The following is a 13880-nucleotide window of genomic DNA, read 5'->3' as shown; positions in this document are numbered from 1 at the left end:
AGGCGTGGCCCCACCCATTCGGGGTGGGCCTTGATCGGTGGAGCTATATAAATGAGCTGACTCAAAGAGAGGAAAAAGAGTGCAGCTGGGAGTGATGTTTTGAAGAGAAGCAAGCTTGCTAGAGAGGAACGTCCTGGGAGAAAGCCATTTTGAGGCCAGAGCTTTGGAGCAGACGCCAGCTGCCTTCCCAGCTAACAGAGGTTTTCTGGATGCCATTGGCCATCCTCCTGTGAAAGTACCTGATTGCTGAGGTGTTACCTTGGATGCTTTGTGGCCTTAAGACTGTAACTGTGTAGTGAAATAAACCCCCGTTTTATGAAAGCCTATCCATCTCTGGTGTTTTGCATTCTGCAGCATTAGCAAACTAGGACACCATGTAATAGGTAAAATAATCCACCCCCACCCCCATCAAAGATACCAGCTCCTAATCCCTGGGACCTGTAAATGTAACCTATAAGAAAAAAGGGTCTTTGCAGATGTGATTAAATTAAGGATTTTGAGACAGATTATCCTGAATTATCCAGGTGGGCCCTAAATGCAATCACATGTATTAGAGGAAGGCAGAAGATCACACTCACACACACACACACACACACACACACACACGGAGGAGAAAGGGAGATGGAGAAGGAGCAGAGAGAAATTTGAAGTGGCTGGCCTTGAAGACTGGAGTGATGCAGCCACAAGGCAAGAAGCACTGGCAGCCACAAGAGCTGAAAGAGGCTCTGAAGGGAGAATGGCCCTACCAACACCTTGATTTCAGCCTGGTGAAACTGATTTTGAACTTCTGTCCTCCAGGACTCAAAGAGAATAAAGTTCTGTTTTTTTGTCACTTCATTTATGCTAACTGTTTCAACAGCCATAGAAAACTAATACAATCTGGTTCCCTCCTCTGCACACACAGCATGCCTATAGATGCATCTAGGTGAAGATACACGACTAATTCTTGCCAATGCATCCCTTCTTGCCTGAGGCAGTTAAGAGTGGGTGTGCTTCTCCACGGGCTTTCCCCTCTGCCCCCATCTGCCAGCTGGATTATGCCGTGGATTGAAGGCAGTGTAGCTGCAGCAGAGAGGTTGCCAGCTTCCCTGAGCCACCATTTGAAGGAAAGCTGCCCAGGAAAGCCTCTCTGGGCAGGAATTGACTTTATGTGAGTGAGAAACAAATTTTTATTGGGTTAAGCCACTAAGGTCTGAAATTGTTACAGCAGCTGGCATTACTTGCCCTAACTAATACACCTGTCCTAGAGAAGCTGGCAAGTGGCAGCTTCCTCACTAGCCCTGCTCCTCCCCATGACATATACCTCTACACCTGTTCACATTTTGGGGAAGATCTGCCTTGGTTTGTTCACCAGAGAGGAGGAGGAAACAGAGAAGGAGAGCATGCTCTGCTTAAGAGCCGAGGATCCCAGAGCAGAGACCACATTGCCTCCTCAGGGTAGCAGCCCTGTCCTCTGGTAAGCATGGCCCGATGAATGCCATGTTCTTCTCTATCTCACTGTCGGTCACCTTGCTTTCCATGGGAATGATCCAATGGAGATGGGGTAAGAAGAGGGACTGGAAGTGTCACCACTTTCTTCTGGAAATTGAAGTTAATCACCTCCACTCCTTATGAAAAGGAGGGCCAAGGAATAAGCCTTGCCCCATTGTTGGAGACTGCTAGCTGCTTTTAGCAATGCCCTGAAATGTTCTATCAGAGGTCTGTAATCTAGATTGAATAACCACCCAGCAATTTAGGGTCTCCTAGTATCTTGGTTAAGCCACTGTATTTTGGGGTCTCTTTGTAGCTTAAACCCTTACTAATACAGTAGGGAATGTCTTATCTCATCTTGTCCAGCACCTGGCCTCTGGGAAGACATCCTGCTGTGGTGAAAAGGACACAGCCTCTCAAGGCAGATCCGAGGCCTGCACTTGCTCTGGTTCTACAACTGACTGTGTGGCCTCGGGCACAGACTAAACCTCTCTCAGCTTCCGTTTCCTCACCTGAAGAAAAAAAAAGAGGAGGGGGGACTACTACCTACTTTACAGGGTTGTTGTGAGGATTCAAAAGCATATAAATGTCCCTGGCAGAGCACAAGCTTGGTGAAAATTTGTCAAATGGATGCATGCTCTGGTGTTGCAACGTTTACCACGGAGTGTAAATCATGTAGGCAAGTGTCTGGGCTTAATAACGCTGCCTGGTTACATTTCCCTGCTCACAGGTCTCTGCTTTCAGAGCCATGATAGATAAGTGGACAGGGGCCATGGGGGGTGAGCTGATTAAGTACGTGACCTATCTGAACCCCCAGCCTCAAAATTCTGGGGATCAAAATAAGATTGTTTTTTCCTAACCCCATCCCATACTAGGACAACTTCAGCAAGGTTCCTCTTTGGTTTAAAAGTATTGAGAAACAAACCATGAATGAATTTGTTAAAATATTGTGATATTGCTTGTTAGTTATCAGAGAACCCATCCCCACCCCTGCCATTCCTGTTTCTGCAGCCCATTTGCACATGAGAAGCTTTCACTACTGTGCAAATATAAGAGGTGCACTTAGGGTGAGAGTTAGGGTCACTTCAGCCTTGAACAAAAGGCTAGGAAGGAGGTCCTGGGAATGGGGAGATAAGGGGACCAGAGAGACCCGGAATCCTCAGGAAGCAGTTTCAGATGCAACCCAACTTAAGATGATAAACACAATCATCCTGATGCCCAGGTAAGATAACAGGATGTCCCAGAAGTGCTTGGGGCTGCACACACAAGACTGCAGGGACCTAAAAGCAGAGTTGTTTGTGAGCAATGTCAAATAGAAGGACGAATGGCATGGAGATAGGAGCAGCATTCTGCAGCTGGCCTGGCTGGCTTGGATTTACCTTTATTCCCATCAGTTGGGGAATAAAGATAGTAATACCAACAATAAGCCTAATAAACTGTTGAGGTTTGAAACTCTGGAAACCCCCAGCCTGTCAGGATGGCCCTCATGCTGGGCTGGGCTTGAGGGGTGGTGTGGGGTTGGTGGGGGTCAGAGGGGCAATGCCAGCAAATTCTGAAGAGGACTTGGTCTGGACAGGACCTAGAACTTTTCTCTGAGGGTCTTAAACACCCTTTGTCACCCAGCCAAGAGGAAACAAAAACAAAAACGGAAATATTGTGGAGACTTTTGTACCTAGGCTGGGCATTGACTAGATGACTACCAGGGTCCTTCCATCCCCAAGACTGTAAAATGTTCAGCAGCAACAGAGTATTGAGACAACAGTGGATTTGCAAACAGAATGCATGAGTTTATTCTATTTATTTATTTTTTTACTGATAGTATTAATTCACATACCATTAAATTCACCCTTTTAAAGAACATAATTCAGTGGTTATTTTTATATTCATAAAGTTGTGCAAGCATCACCGCTATTTCCAGAACACTTCTATCACTCCCAAAAGAAACCCCGTACCTATTAGCAATCACTCCCTATTCTCCCTTCTCTCAGCCCCCGGGCAATCAATCCACTACTGCCTATTCTGGACATTTCATATAAATGGAATCATACAGTATGTGTTCTTTTGTGTCTGGCTTCTTTCACTTAGTATGTTTTCAAGTTTCATCCAGGTTGTAGAAAGTATCAGCACTTCATTTCTTTTTATGGCTGAATAATATTCCACTGTATGGCTCTATCACATTTTGTTTATCCAGTCATCATTTGCTAGACATTTTTGGGTTGTCTAAGTTTATTTTTAAAGGTATGTTATATAATGCATTCTTTGCCGGCCCCTTCCCTCAAATTAAGGAAAATCAGCGGTGAAATGAAGTGCAATTAAGCAAAACAGCTAGGAAGTGGTACTTAGAAAAGGAAATGCACCCTTAATTAATAGGTTAAGTCAATGAAGAGGGGAAGCAAGATTTGGTGTCCACCTAGTTCAAAACTCCTAATGCCTTCCAATCCTTTGTGTGAGTTGAGTCCATCCACTAAGCTATCAGGTCAATCCACTGGAAAGTCCTTAGAGCAGGCAGGAAGAACTAAAACCTACTGTCTAGATTAGTGGCTTTAATCTGTCTTCTAGAGACTCCTAAGGTTTCATGGAAGTGACTCAGGGGCCACCAAGGGGTCTGGGCCCCCATTCCTGTTATTGCTTTATTGGTTGGGCTTCCCTCTAAGAGTTAATTGATAAAAGAGAGGGTCCATCGCTTAAAATTTTTGACAACCACTGGTCCAGGTGTCTGGGGAACCCTTGGACTGGAGTTGGTTCTCCTGGTGGCCATTTTTACGAGTTCTTCTGGGGGACCTTGATAGTGACTATCTTCATCTCTGTGTAGGCGTTAAACCCATACTCCCCCAGCTCCCTTCCACTGCCAGATTTCTTGAAGCCTCTGAATGGTGTGTGGCAGGTGATGATGTTATAGGTGTTCACCCACACCGTCCCAGCTTGGAGTGCCTGGGTGAGGTACACGGCCTTGTCCAGATCCTGGATGAACATGGTGGCAGCCAAGCTAACCTGGTGTTATTGTCCGTCTCAATCACTTCCTCACCCTTCTTGGACTTGAACAGCAGCTGCACAGGCCTGAAGATCTCCTCCTTGGCAATCTTCACGTCATTCTGCACACCACCAAAGACCGTGGGCTTGATGAAGAAACCGCACTCTCCAAAACGCTCCCACCCACAGAGACGCTTTGCACAATCTTTCTGGTCAGGCTGGATGTAGCCCAGGATGCGCTCAAACTGCTCCTTGTCCACCTGGGGGACCCTGCTGCATATCCAGCTCAGAAGGGTTCCCAACTTTCCTCTGCTTGGCTTTCTCCACTGTTCTCTCAAGAAACTCATCATAAATGGATTCCTCAAGGAAGGTGTGGGGGCTGGCACAGCAGCACTGCCCCATGTTGAAGAAGAGGGCTTCGTAGCACTGCTCCATGGCATGGCCCAGGTCGGCATTGGCCAACATGATGCTGGGGCTCTTCCTACCCAGCTCCAGGGTGACTCTTGAGGTTGGACTTGCCGGCTGCCATCTGTTTGAGGTGGCCCATCTCGGTGGAACCAATGAAGGCAACTTTGTCAATATCCATGTGCTGGGCGATGGCCACTCCTGCCGCTGGGCCATAGACTGTGACGATGTTCACCAGCCCAGGGGGAAAGCCTGCCTCCTTGATGAGGAAGGCCAGGACAGGGCAGAAAGGGGGGTCTACTCTGTGACCGTCACGACCACAGCATTGCTCGTGGTGAGCGTTGGGGCGAGCTTCCAGCCTTGCATGACCAAGGGAAAGTTCCTCGGGATTGTCTGGCGACAGACTCTGATGGGCTCATGCCATGTGAAGCAGAAGTGCTCGCTGTCCATGGGGATGGTCTTGCTGTGCCACTTGTCAGCCTAGCCAGCAAAGTACCGGTACACCCTGATGACCTCATCCAGGTCTAAGACACGATCCTGCTCCACTAGGTCAGCCAGGAGGTTCAACAGCTGGCCCTGCTCAGAGGCGTCCATCTGCCGCCATGGAGACCCCGGTAGCTCATGGGCTACTTTCACAGCCCGGTCCACATCAGCCTGGTCCCCTTCAACAACGTGCCCAATGACCTCCCCCGTGGTAGGGTTGACTGTTATGAAGTTCTTCTTGCTGACTGCATCTTGCCACTCATCAATGAACAGCTGGTTGTAGCAGATGTTTGGGTTCAGGATGGGGCCTGGGAGTGCAGCTGCCGAGGAGTATGGGGCGGTCCTGCCACGGAGGCAAAGCAGCCAGGGTACCATGCTGCACAGCATGCTGACCACTATGCAGAGGGGCACGAGGAACCAGAGAGAACAGGTGAGCGGCGGCAAGGTGGTCACCCAAAGGCTCACCAGCTCAGATGTGCCAAGGTTCTAGCAGAAAGGGGTATCACCTCTAGAGCATGGATTATCACCTCTAGAAGCAGGGGCACAAGAGCCCTGAAGCCCCCTCCAGTCCATCCCCTTTATGTCCCATCTCTCGCTCACTCTCTCACCTCTTTTAGGTCTTTGCGCAAATGTCACCTTCTTAGCAAGGCCTTCCCTGACCACCCTTTATCAAAATTGCAACCCTTCCCACCTCACACTCCCTATCCCCTGTACCCTGCTTTATCTTCCTCCAAGTGGCTTACCAAATACTATATCTACATGCTTATGTGTTTATTTTCTGTCTCCCCCCACTAAAATGCAAGCTCCACGAGCAGGGATTTTTTTTTTCCTGTTCCATTCATTGCTATGTCCCTACATGTAGCCTACAATTGTGTCTGTAGCTACAGAGCAGCTGCTCAATAAACACTGAATGATATACTGACAAAACACTGACATTCCCACCAAGGCCATTTAAGAATTGACCTAAGAATCGAGAGGAAACCAAAGGGACTTTAAGACAGAGTTGCTTTCTCTAAGCGAGTAGCCGCCCTCATCCCTGTAAGTTGGCTTTGTAACTCTTGAGCAACTCACTGCAACCCTGAGAATCAGTTTCCTTGTATGTGAAGTTCTCAAGGGTGATGTTGAATGAGGTCGAACACCCTGGGACATCAGAGCTGTCAGCGGCCTCAGAAAACAACCCAGCCCAGCTCTGCTCTCCCTGTTTTTCTTTCCCAGGGATGCAGCAAGTCCGTCGTGGGTTGGGAGGCCTGAGGTCCTAAGGCTCTGTTCATTCTTGGCTATGACTCTGAGAAAAGTGCAGACTTTATTAAAACAATCATAAAATTTAAACAGTATATGTAATGTACTAAATGAATTTTCAACAGGGTATAAAATTCCTAGATTAGTTGAAGCAAAGTTATTCTCCAGCCAGGATTTAACTTTCCCCTTGCTGTCTCACTTGAGTCTTGCTCCACCCAGCAGCAAAAATGCACTGCACCTGCCTGCCCCAACCCCCTCAGCACTCCCAGTCCTGGGGGCCAGGAGGGGACTAAGAAGGCATTCGGGGAAAGCAAGGCACCAGCGAGGCTCCCCAGCCCTGTGCTAACCTTTGGGGGAGCTGAGCCAGCAGATCGGGGCAGGCCCAGGTTGTATTCTGCTCAGAGCTGTGCCCGATGCTGGGACAGAAGTAGCCTTGGGCCCAGCAGGCTTGAGTCTGAGGTGGGAAGGGTCCAGGAGGTTTTAGGGGAAAGGGGGAGCCAACAGTCGATGGGGTGTGGGTGGGGGGGCTAAGCAGACTGGGGGTCAGACCAAGGCTGGCAAAACCCTCTTTCGGTTCTGCTGAGGCCAGTCCCACTTTAGGTACTCACCTGGATCTGCCCTGGTGGCTCCTGGGCAAAGCAGAAGCAAATCACTTCTCACAGAGCCACAGAGCTTTATAGTTTGCAGGCACCTTCTTATCACTTAACTCATTGAGCTTCAAGGCAGTCTGGGGGTAAAAAGCAAAGATGATGACCCCGTTCTGGAATAAGTCTGGGGACCAGAGAGATTCAGGGTCTTGCCCAGGACACACAGCAAGGAAGTGTTGAAGCCTCAGCCCAGATTTCCAGAGCCCTTGCTTTGCTTTTCCTCCCCAGTGTGGACAATTTCTTATGGTTTGCCCTGTATTAAGGCCCACTGTGAGAAGGATGGGAAGGACCCTCTTGCTAAGTTAGGACCCCTGCAGCGCCCATCTCCCGCAAGAGTGGGGAGGGGGAGCATGTCTGGCCTCTTGGCTACCATCAGGGTCCTTGGCCAGAGTGGGCCTTGGGGAGCGGGGGTGGGGAAGACTTGGGGGTCTGGGACCCGGGTTGGGGGGTGGGGCGTGGAGAGGGCCCTATGGTGCTGAGAGGCAGGTCCTGGACAGGAATGCCTCCATCCTTGCAACAGGAGCTGCAGCCGAGAGAAGGCGGTTAGTTACCCGCGGCTCAAGTTCAAGTTCAGGTTCTCCCATGTTTGTCCAACCCTACATCAGGTGCTCGCCTCCCGGGAAGTCTGCTTCCACGCTGCCCGGAGGCTCAGCAGCCAATGATGGTCCACCCGCCCCCGGGACGCCACTTATCTCCTGCTGTGTCGCCCAGGCCTCCCTTCCCTCCCCGGGCTTCAGCCCCTGCCCAACCTCGTTTCCCTCGCGCCATCCCCCAGGCCTCCAACGTGGGCTCCCCCACATCTCCCTAGGGCTCAGAGCTGCGGTCCCAAGGTGCTTGTTTGGAGGGGGAAATAGAGGCCCAGAGAGGGTAAGAACTTCTCCAGGTCACACAGCAAGACTCTCAGAAGCTGGACCCGATCACATCTTGCATTTCTCCCTCCAGTATGCCCCAGGATGTTAGCTGGTCAGACTTGAGCCCCTCCTTAACTCTCTTCTCTGCCTTGCCTCTTCCCCCATTTTTCCCCGAGTCTACTAATTTCTGAGGGTGTCTTCCACTTTCTCTCTTCTTTCTCCCAACCCCTTTATGACAATTTTATGTTTGTGCATTTGAAAAATACACTTTGCCTAAGGATGAAACTAATACATGCACAATATGGAAAGTTTGGAAGACACAGAAAAGGGTGAAAGAAAAAAATATCATCTGTGATCCCTTCACCCAATGATAGCCATTACAAATGGGCTGGTGTTTATCCTGCCACATCTTTTTAAAAAATTATTTTAATACAAATGAAATCTTACTGAACTCTATTTTGCCACCTGCTTCTTTTTCTTCTTCTTTTCTAACTTTATATTCTATAATGATCCTTTTCTTATCACTCATCATCCTCACCAAGGCGGCTTTGAATTCCACTGGTGGGTGGCTTGTGGATGGGCACTGAGAGGGCCTGCATCATGTTGTTGCCATCACGATGCTAAGATGATCATCCTGATGAAGCATCTCTCTGCACTCCCATGGTGTGGAGCAAACCATGGCCTGGCTCACTGGCCCTTCATTGCCCCCTCCTTCTGGTTGGAAATGTTGGAAAGCTCCAAGCTACGTTTCCCAGCCTCGCTTCCAGCAATGGTTCTAGATGTGACCTGGGTGCTGCCCTTAGCCGTACTCCTGCCAGATGTGGAAGGTGGGAGGGTGTAGGAGGATATTTTGTCCTGCCCCTTTGGGCAGGTTCTCGTCATAAGCATGATGGCAGAGATATGAGGATTTTCTGTAGCAGCATCCCTTGTCCCTTCTCCAACTGCCTGTGTGTGGAATGGGAGCTGTGACTGCAGCTTCTTTACTCCAGCTATCTGATTATTAAATGGTGGCAGCCAGAGTGTGCCTCGAGCAAATTAGCTCCAGATGTGGCCTCGGATAACAATGCTGCTGATGGGCCAGGTCCATATCATCCTGGGAGTGTGTCCTACAGGTCTAGCTAGGGGCTTGCTTTTCCCTCTGGATTTTCCAGACATATTGTTTGCACCCTGGATTAAATCCCTACCTATCCACAAATTTAGAGTGTTCACTTTTTCTGGCTTGAACCTGGCTGATTCATATAGTTCTTTCCTTAAGCTACATCTCTATGGAGTTTTTCACAACCATATCTTCTCTAGGATGCTCATAGCCCATGCTGCAAAATTTCCTTCACTAAAAGGACTACATTTTGCATCATGCCATGTTGGTGCTTGTGTTTTCCTCTGGTTTCCCCAGCAAGTGTGTGAGCTCCCTGCAAAGCCCCTTCCTGCTTCCCCCCTAGCATGTGACCAGCCTAACCCACCTTGGGCACTCCATGGTGCTCCGTGGTTGACGATGCACTTGATTAATTGGTCCACGATTATAGGCTTCATTGACAGAGGCAGTGGATCTAGGACAAAGTATCAGTCCTTATGTGGCCAGACAGCATTGGAAGGCTGTGGCAGGTCTGAGGGCACCTGACAGTGACCCCCAGGTGGAGTGGTTGGAGGCCAAATCCTGTGAGGAGCAGCTGAAGGAACTGGGGATGTGCACCCCTTAGAACATGGGGGACCAGGTTGCAGTCTCCAAATATGTGAAGGGCTGTCTTGGGGCAAAGTCAGACATGGTCTGCTGGCTCCTAGAAGGCAGAACCAGCCTAGTGGGGCAAGAGTTACAGGGAAACCGGACTTCCTGACAAAGCAGAACTAAGGATGGAGGGAGCTGCCTAGGAAGGCAGTAAGCCCCCACCACTGGAGGGTACAAGTAGGGATAGTCAACCATTTGGCAAGATCCTGTAGGGGGGGACTGTCAGTTAAGGATTGGACTAGATGCATGACTCCCAAACTTAGCTGTGCATTAGAATTGCCTGGGGAGCTTCAAGAAATGAATGAATGAATGGATGGATGCAACATCCTTAGATCTTCAGAGATTCTAAATTAGTAGAGGTGGGCTGGAGCCCAGGAGTTTTTTCCCCCATATGCTTTTGATGTGCAACTGTATTTAGGAAACATTGCACTAAGTGGTCTTTGGGGATTCCGTGACTCCGTGATGGCTGGTTTACAGAAAATGATTTACCTGTGAACGCTTGGTCTGTGTCTAGATTCCATCCAGCATGTCCACCTCTGACATTCATAAGCTGTGGCTGGCATCAGAATCTCATCAAAATTTTCCTGTTGCAAGGCATTTTTAACAGCAACAACAGAAAAGCAAATCTTCTACAATGCATAAGCTTTATGGTTTCGAGAGAAAGGATAAGAGTGCAGTGGCTAAGGGTAAAATGCAAAATTATTTTTGCAGTGGGCTGACTTTTTCTTCTCAGAAATGTTTGGATTCAGCTGTTTAATTTGCCAAAAAAAAAAAAAAATTAAAAAAAATAAAAAAGGGCTCTGTAACAGACGTTGGGCCTGGAGCCATTGTGAGTGTTTGCACTAAAAAGATTGGAGGGGATATGATGAGATAACACAAGCTGTTGTCAGGTCATTGTCAGCAGAGACTGCCACCCAGGGAAGAGTTTACACAAGGCTGGTGGAGAAGAGAAGCTATTTCTATCCCTTAGCATTTTGGAGCCTTATATGTCTAAGAAGTGACTGAAGAAGATTCCATGCTCTGAGAATAATGAACAGATCAGAAAAATTCCAAACAACAAGATACGCGAGCTGAACTGGGTGGCGGTTCTATCCCGAGCGGAATGGATGCCTCTGTTCTCTGCATTTGAACTGAAGACAGAAGACTTGGTCAAGACACAGAGGGAGCTGCGTGGAGTGGAAATTTAAAAAGAAAATGCATATAAAATCATCAAAAGGTTTCTCTCTCCCTCCCTCCCTCCGTCCCTCTGTCCCTCCTTCCTTTCTCTCTCTCTCTCTTTTATCTAAGGGAACCTCCAAGTGAAGTTTACATCCTCAGAATACAAACGCTGAACATTGTCAAACCAAACCAACCCTGAGAATTTGCCACAAACTGAGATTCCCTTCTGCCTGCCTTCTTCCTTCCTCTTACCCTTCCTCTCACCTCATTTTATAGCTGAGGAAATGGAGACCCAGAGAGGGAAGGAGATTTGCCCAAGGTCACACAGGGGATTAGTATTCATGTTCAGACTAGAATCCAGGCTCTCACGCAAGCACACAAATAGCACTAGGAGGGACGCAGAGCACAGAACTGTGGCAGGTGCACTGGCCTCAGCAGATGTGGGTTTTCCCCATGGCTTTGAGGGGCTCCCTGAGAGTCACCCATTTCAGGGCTGTGGGCAGCAGAGGACGTGGGTAGTGGCTTCCCTGTAATTCTAGCATTTCCAGATTTTTTTAACAGTTTTCCTGACCTTCACTTCCCCAGGTTCCCAGCGCTTCTGTTAGTCTCCAATTCCCTGTATTATCTCTTCCTACTCAAATCACCTAGAGCGCCTTCTGTTCTCCTGATCACACCCTGACTCCCAGCATCTGTAAGATTAGGATAAGGAGGAGGCTGCAGTGTTGACATGCAGCAGTGACATGTAAGAGCACAGCTGGAGTTTGATCCAGCAGAGCGGAAGGCCCAGCTATGCCTGTAGTGCTGTGGTTATGGTGCCATCCTCATGTCACGGTCAAGGACAAATACCACATGCCAATGGACTAAGCCTAACTGAGGGCAGCCCCACATGAATGAATTGGAATTGGGATGAAGTGGAATTTGGGAACGTTGCAATAGTGCTCGAGTGGTAAATAGAAGGGTCCCCGGGTGTCTGTGAGGGCCTGGAGCTGGTACCTGCTGCCATTGCTTTACTCCGTGGACATGAGCAACACAAAGTAAATCAATGCTGCCTCAACTGTCCTAGTGACAGAACTCCAGATCAGAGGTCACGAATTTGCAGCCCAGTACGAATCTGGCCAGCACACACATTGCTTGGCTCCCACACAGTGTCTTTTTCTTTTCCCTCCATTTTTATGCTTGGCAATCTTTAAAAATGGAATATTTCACATTTAAAATCTACATTTGTTTTTTTCGTGGAAGATTGGATGACCTGGCACCACTAGGTCTGCATTCACTTATGGAAATAGTCAGCCAGAGATGGGGTATCCACTGCCCTCTTTAAAAGGGGTCTCCACAAGACTCACTGCTCCTTAATGCATCACACTGGGTTTACTGAACAGTGGGCTGCCCAGAGGGATCCGCGTCCTAATCCCCGGGATCTGTGACTATGTCACCTCACATGGCAAAAGGGGCTTTGCAAATGCGATTAAGTTAAAGATCTTGAGATGGGGGTTATTTTGGTTTATCTGAGCTCATCCATTATAATCACAAGTGTCCATCTAAGAGGGAGACAGGAGTGTCAGAGAAGTACATGTGACGACAGAAGCGGGGCTTGGGGCGATGTAGCCACAAGCCAAGGAATGTGAGCCACTGGAAAGGGCAGGAAGCAGCTTCTCCCCTAGAGCTCCAGGAAGGCATGTGGCCCTACCAACACGTTGATTTAGCCCAGTGAGACCAATTCAGACTTCTGAGTCATAGGACTGTAAGGTAATAAACTGGTGTTGTTTTAAGCCCCTTGGTTTGCGCTAGTTTGTCAGAGCAGCAATAGGAAACAAATACACTGATTCACTCATTTATGGCATTTGAGTTTGGGGGCCCTGCCCTAGAGGGCGCACAGCAGGGGTCAACAGTATTCCACTGGATAGACATACTGTAACTTTTGTTTTTGTTTTTCTTTTGTTTTGTTTGCCCAGAGTCCCTGTTTTCTTCTGAGAACAGATCTTCCACACTCCTGTCTCCACCCTAACCAGATTTTTTGAGTGAGAACTGTCCATCAGTGCATCCTACATATCCTGGGGACCTTGTTACATATTGTTAAATAACACAAATGCCTGAGATTCTGCATTTCTGCTGGTGCCCAGACCATGCTTTGAGACCCGAGGGACAATTAGGGGTCAACTAAATGAAGAGCAGGTTAAAGTTCCAGGTAGAGGGACTGGCATGTGCACAGGCCTTGAGATGGGAGGGATCAAGGTGCATTCAAGGAACTGCAAGAAGACAAGTGTGGCAGGGAGAATGGCCCTGGAAGAGGCCAGAGGTGGACAAGGAGCAGACCAGGTAGTGCTTTGGAGGCCCAGGTAAGAATTCTGGCTCCTGGTCCAGTTATTATGGATGAATGTAATATGGTCCCACCCTGGAGGAGCTCGAGGACAGCAGGGAGGCTGGCCCAGACAAAACTAATCCAACAAACTGCAATACACCCTCTAATAGAGGTTGCCACCAAGCTCTTTGGAAGCTTGGTGGAGGAGGAACCCTGAGTTCCTCCAGGAACTTTTCTGGAGATAACAACCTTTCAGCTGAGCCAGGTGTCAGTTAGAATTAGTTCAGGCCATAGAATTAAACAGTGTTTCTCCCCCGTGGCTGCACATTAGCTTCACCTGGAGAACTTTTAAAACGCAGTGTTGTCCACACAACCCTCCAGACCAAATGAATCAGAATCTCTGAATGCTGGCCCTAGTTATCTGTTTTGGTGGTTGTTGTTGATGTTTAAAGCTCCTTGACTGATGTCAGTGTGAAGCCAGGTTGGAGAACTGCTGGTGTAAGAGGAAACCCAAATAAGATGACTTAAATTAGAGAGAAGTGCATTTTTCTCTCCTTTAAAAAGAAGTCACAAGTAGGCTTGCCAGGGCCGGGGCAGGGGCTCTGTTCCATGTCCACTCCAAGAGCAGAGCATCC

General features: G+C 48.6%; 1 protein-coding gene across 1 annotated transcript; it reads right to left on the bottom strand.

The window, feature by feature from the left end:
• Positions 1 to 4230: 4230 nt before the first annotated feature.
• ALDH1B1 (aldehyde dehydrogenase 1 family member B1) lies at positions 4231 to 5715 on the bottom strand. Its single transcript, XM_037798285.1, is given in 5 exon segments — positions 4231 to 4460; positions 4463 to 4706; positions 4708 to 4945; positions 4947 to 5124; positions 5127 to 5715. Coding segments are annotated over 5 exon segments (1479 nt in total).
• Positions 5716 to 13880: the final 8165 nt, after the last annotated feature.

The sequence above is a fragment of the Choloepus didactylus genome, chromosome 10, assembly GCF_015220235.1.
Source record: "Choloepus didactylus isolate mChoDid1 chromosome 10, mChoDid1.pri, whole genome shotgun sequence".
Classification (NCBI taxonomy): domain Eukaryota; kingdom Metazoa; phylum Chordata; class Mammalia; order Pilosa; family Megalonychidae; genus Choloepus; species Choloepus didactylus.
The sequence above is the reverse complement of the archived record's forward strand: the minus strand, read 5'-3'. Positions and strand labels throughout refer to the sequence as shown.